This window comes from Austrofundulus limnaeus, unplaced genomic scaffold, assembly GCF_001266775.1.
Source record: "Austrofundulus limnaeus strain Quisiro unplaced genomic scaffold, Austrofundulus_limnaeus-1.0 Scaffold45, whole genome shotgun sequence".
In the NCBI taxonomy this organism is placed as follows: Eukaryota; Metazoa; Chordata; class Actinopteri; order Cyprinodontiformes; family Rivulidae; genus Austrofundulus; species Austrofundulus limnaeus.
The window spans coordinates 73376-78946 of record NW_013952447.1 but is presented as its reverse complement, the minus strand read 5'-3'; the positions used below and the strand labels follow the sequence as shown (position 1 = coordinate 78946).

Here is a 5571-nt window from a genome sequence, read left to right as displayed (position 1 = left end):
ACCTTGCCCTACTGATGGTGGTCAGAGGGGCCGGTGGCGCAGTATGGCAGCCCCGCCTCTGTCAGTCTGCCCCAGGGCAGCTGTGGCTACTGCAGCTTACTATCATCAGTGTGTGATTGTGAGTGTGAATGAAGGATAAAGCGTCTTTGAGGGTCTCGAAAAGCGCTATATAAAACTAATGCATTATTATTATTATTTAAGCCTCTAGCTAGCCTTATGCTAACTTTAATTAGCATATTGCTATATTGAGCTTTTAGATAGTGTTTAGCTTCTTTTAGCCTCTAGCTAGCCTTGTGCTACTTTTAACTAGTGTTTTGCCATTTGAAGCTTGTGTTTTGGTACTTTTAGCTAAAATTCTGTGACTTTTAGTAATCATATTGCTACTTTTAATATGGCTAGCGTATTTGGCTATGGTTAGCTATTTGTAGCTTCATTAAGCATATTTTAGCTGTTAGGCTAGCTATCGTTTAGCTTGTTTTAGTTTTTAGCTAGCATTCTGCTTCTTTGATCTTTTACTCTCTTTCAGCCTTTACATAAGTTTCATCCAAGCAGATAATTCAGTTTCTTCAGTTTCTTTGTAAATATTTTAGCTTTTTTCRYTTTCTTGCTCCCTGATAATGGCAGCACAAATCAAAGCTCGTAGCAGAAGCAGTTCCTGACCTGCGTGGCTGAGCCGAAGGCGTGACCGAAGTCGATGCCGATCATGCCTCCTGTTTCCATGTCGATCATGAAGTTGGAGAGGTGGCGGTCTCCGATCCCCAGGATCCAGTGGCTGACGCAGAGCAGYGCGTGGGAGCTGATGAAGTGGGAGCGCAGCGACAGGAAGGCCTCGGGGCTGCTGCACATCTTCAGGAACGACCTCCTGAAAATTAAAAACCAGGAAGAAGAAACGTTCAAACACGAGGCGCTCGTCTTCATCGTGGCTTCGCTTCAGACGGACTGAACTCACTTCAGCAGATCACTGGGAACCTGCTGCTGAACCTTCAGGAAGTTGTTCACGGCGTCGACACGTTTAGCTTTCCTGTTCAAAAACAGATTTAAGTTTATAATTGGTTGAGTATATTTTTCCTAACTGAGAAATTAACACATCAGTTTCACACCAAGATGGGCAGTGTTGTGTAAAGTACCACAAAGTGATACTTGAGTAAAAGTACAAGTATCTTACCAAAAAATGACTTTGGTAAAAGTTAAAGTCTCCTTTAGGAATATTACTTGAGTAAAGATCTTAAATTATCTGATATTTTTTGTACTTAAGTATTAAAAGTAAAAGTACAAATTTAAAATGAGCAGTTAAGATTTTCTGTAAGGACATTTATTAGGAGGTGAAAAACTGCAGAAATGACTGTTGTATTAAAAGAATGAATGGATGTTAAATTTAGGATGCACTAGTCCAGCTGTTTCAGTTTATATACATATATCAAGGCTGCACAAAGCTTTTCCCCAAAATGAAAATCTATCTGAGGGCTGCGGCCAAATGTAATAATACAATTCATGAAGTACAAATACTTCTTAAGTACAGTCCTTTTATTTGAATGATTCTGTCCTGCTGGAGTGTGACATGATTTGTTTGTGTACAAACTAATACACTATCAGAGTTTTATATATTTATACTTCTCATTCAACCACAGTTAAATTCACTCTATCTAGGAGGCTCAGTTTATATGGATAGTTTTTATTTTTTACAATAACAAGCTGGAATGAAAACAAGCAAAAATTAAATAAAAGTAATGACTTTCTACTTCTTGTCTTTTTAAAAATGTTAGAAGTAAAAAGTAGGCTGAAAAATAATTACTCAAGTAGAGTACAGACACCCACAAATTCTACTTAAGTAGAGTAACAAAGTATTTGTGCTTAGTTACTTTACAACACTGAACATGATAATCATCAGCTGTTTCACCTGTAAGCCAGTCCATAACGTACAATGGCAGATTTGGTAGAACCAAAGGTTTCGAGCCACTTTGTGTGCATTTCAGGACAACTGAAAGGAAAACAAACTCTGTAATTATAAAAATATAAATATTAATGCAGAGGTTTGAACTTTTATCACTAATAAATAATAACTGGATAAGARCTGGTTTAATTAACCAAATAATTAGGTTTTAATTCAGATTATCTCGTGACCACGTGTGGTGAAAGAGTAAAACATGTCGGTACCTCCTCGCTCTTTGCTGCTCCTCATCAGTCATGGTGTTGTTCAGGAACTCCTTCAGAGTACACGTGTTCTCCATCCACTCAATCAAACCAATTCTGAAATAAATAAAAATAAATAAACAGAAACTGAAAGCAGAAATTTATTATTCACTTTTTCTTCATCATTTTCTCCACTTTTTCTACAGTGTTTGCAAAACAACAGTGAGGCTCAGTTTGATAAAGAATGCTGTATGCTCCGCCTCTCAACCTGCTTCCCAGGAAAGGAGGGAATCACCACAGCAGTGTGTGAATGTGTGTGTGCATGGGTGAATGTCTGGAAGTGTAAAGCGCCTTGGGGTCCAAGTGGACTTAATGAGGCGCTATATAAGTTCAAGCCATTTACCATTTACTGACTCAGCAGATTCTGAGTCACCTGTTACATTTTCTGCACGTTTTTCTTTATGTTTTATCACGACTGTCCTCATAAAGCAAACAAACAACAAACAAACAGGAAAAGGTTTTAACCCAGAGTTTTCAAAATAAAGCTGGCAGATACTTTTCAGAATAAGAGTCTGTGCAGCTCGTTTTACAATTACTTCTAAAATGTGTGACTGATTAATCAAAAATAAGTACTCTAATTATTTTTAATTGGATAACATCTTTTTTTCCTGCACCAGAAATATATAATTACCATATTTATTCAAGTAAAATACGATCTTGAGTATAATACGATTATCATTTTTTGAGCTTACAAAGCATAAAAATCTAATTGTCAATAGCCCGTGTATAATACTATACCCCCACATTATGGATGATTTTTATTAGTGCTGGGTGGTATACCGTTTTGTATCGAAAACCGGTTTTTAATTTTATTATATGAGTTTTCTGAATACCGGACATTCCGGTTTAAATAGCCTGAACACGTTTGGAAAGTTTCGTCGCAGCCGCCAGTGAACTGTTTCTTGGGGGACACTTTTCCTCGCTGCACCGCTATGTGCGTTAGCATGCTAATGTTATTGTTGGAGCAGCTAGTTGGAGTAACTGGCGGCGGGTGGTGTTTCGGCTGCTTATATTGACTGAAGTAAAAAAAAAAAACATCCCATTTTCACCATCGCTGAAAATGGGATGGTGAAAACTCTTCAGTGTCCTGCACGGTTAGATTTAACGTTAAAATGGAGACTTTYATGCATGGAGACTTTAACGTGCTTCTACTGTGAAAAGCTCAGGGGAAYTAGTTTTGTATTAGAGTTGAATTGACTGGTGGTTTATGTTTTATTAACACACAATGATAGACACGATAATGATCTTTTCTCAACCCTTCACGATCGGACCAAAATGCATGATTACTGTCTACAACCAGGCAGAGAAGACGTACAGAGGAGGAAACAGCCACACAGACAGAGGTACAGGAAAAGAAAAGTCAATAAGCAACATTTGTACATTTTATTATCAGCTGAGCTGTGATGAAAAAAAAAAAATACCGTCAAATACCGTGAGACTGGTGTAATTGTTGAAAATACCGTGATATAAAATTTGGGTCATACCACCGAGCTCTAATTTTTAGGGTTAAATTTCTAGTACTTTCTATGAATAAATACAGCAGTTAAATAGAGTTTTTCCTTCGAGTTGGGGTTAACGTTGCGTATACTTGTGCACACATCAGTCGGGTACCTGGTTGTGATGGGAATGACCTGATAGGTGCGGAGCTGCAAGCCCCGGTGCATGCAGGTTGTATCATGACTCAGCAGAATGTTCATGACGGCGAACAGCTGCTCGATGCGTTGGTCCTGACGCAGATCCTCGCAGCCCTTCACCAGGAAGGGGTGGTCTCGCTCGTCATCCCCGCGGATYATCAGGCGTTTGGGGCGACGGATGGATGACATCACCTTTACCTGCSGGGCAGAAAGGAGCTTTAAACAGACCGACCAGAACACACAAACCCAGACTATCAAACCGAACACTGATAAAAACCGACCCTTTCATCGAAGCCTGTTATCTTGGCGTGATACTCAGGTAAGGGTTTAGATCGGCCATCGTACTGTCCTACAAGAAGAAAAGGGATAAAATATGTTTTCAACAGTACTTTAATTACAGATCATATGATACAGAATTTAATTATGATTCTTTTCTGAAAGACATTAGGTCTGCTGACCTGGAATCTCCAGCTCGTTCCCAAACAGGTTGGCTTTAAATCCACTCAGCCAGGGAGAGTACTCCTTCAGGTTCCCCGGGTCCTTCTGAAAGTCACGCATGGACGATGCCAACGAGTCCACCTGTCCCAGAAAGGTTTTGTCCGTCCTCTTCGCAAACAGCGTGCTTCCCTTTGGTCCCAACAGCTTCTCCAAGTCTTTGAAATATTTCTGTAAAAAACACAAATCACTTGAGCCGACGATGTCCAACAATCACTGAGTGAGAGGCRGGAGGAGGTCCAAACCTGAATGAACTTCTTGCGAAACGCTCCATGTCCGGCTGCGTTCCGATCCCCAAGCAGGGAGCGCATCTCCTCGTACAGGTCGCTCATCTGCTTCTGGTCAAACGTCGGCTTTTCCAGCTCACTTTTGACACRGTCCCACCAGTCCTGTGAGAACGACGAGTCCAAAACCTTCTGTATTTGGAAGATTCACTGATTTATAGTTAGAAGTTACACTCAGTACCTTAAAAATCATCTCAGGGTTCGTGAACTGTTGCAGGGCATCCACAAAGTTCTTCACAGCAACTTCTTTATCCAGAGAGCTCCTGAGCCTGTTGACACAAACAGGAGTCTGGAAACGCAGCAGAGGTTTTACAAGATGAACATTTATTGGACAGAATACCTGCTGACAAACTCCCGCTGCTGGTGGCCCGTGGCCGAGTCTTCAAAGCGGTAACTCTCACTGCTGATCATGAGGGGGTAAACCAGAGACTGGGGGTAGAACTCTGCTATCTGCCCCACGGAGTGCTGCACCGCCACAGCTTCAGGTTTGTCCAGCAGAGCCACCATCTGACTGATCCAGCTGATAAGGATCCAGCATGGTACTGATGTCATCTGATACCAGACAGACAGGAAGTTCCATCACAACCAAAGTTACAACCAAGTACTCACCCAGGAAGTACTGGGTAAGAACCACATAACGACAGGGTACTTACTGAGAACATACTATGTACCTGGAAGATACCTTGTAGTTACTGGATACAGTATTTACCTAGTACTTACAAAGTACAAATCTGGTACTTGTATACTTACTGAGTTAACAGGTATGTACTTGTACTTATTCAGTATAAGCATAGTTCTTATTAGGTAAGTACCAGGTAAATACCAAGAATGTACCAGCCAATGACCAAAAATGTACCAGCTAACAACCAAGAATGTACCAGATGACAACCAAGAATGTACCAGATGACTACCAAGAATGTACCAGATGACTACCAAGAATGTACCAGATGACTACCAAGAATGTACCA

The 5571-nt window shown here is 40.6% G+C and overlaps 1 protein-coding gene across 1 annotated transcript in view; it reads right to left on the bottom strand.

Annotated features, from left to right (window-relative positions):
* prkdc (protein kinase, DNA-activated, catalytic subunit) overlaps nt 1–5571 on the bottom strand; it is a gene marked incomplete at its 5' end in the record, with an annotated part of 23033 nt that overhangs the window by 2637 nt on the left and 14825 nt on the right. Inside the window, 10 exon segments of the mRNA XM_014007838.1 lie at nt 661–862; nt 950–1021; nt 1898–1978; nt 2155–2247; nt 3802–4022; nt 4106–4173; nt 4283–4490; nt 4565–4708; nt 4785–4872; nt 4944–5155. Coding sequence (XP_013863292.1) covers nt 661–862; nt 950–1021; nt 1898–1978; nt 2155–2247; nt 3802–4022; nt 4106–4173; nt 4283–4490; nt 4565–4708; nt 4785–4872; nt 4944–5155 — 1389 coding nt within the window.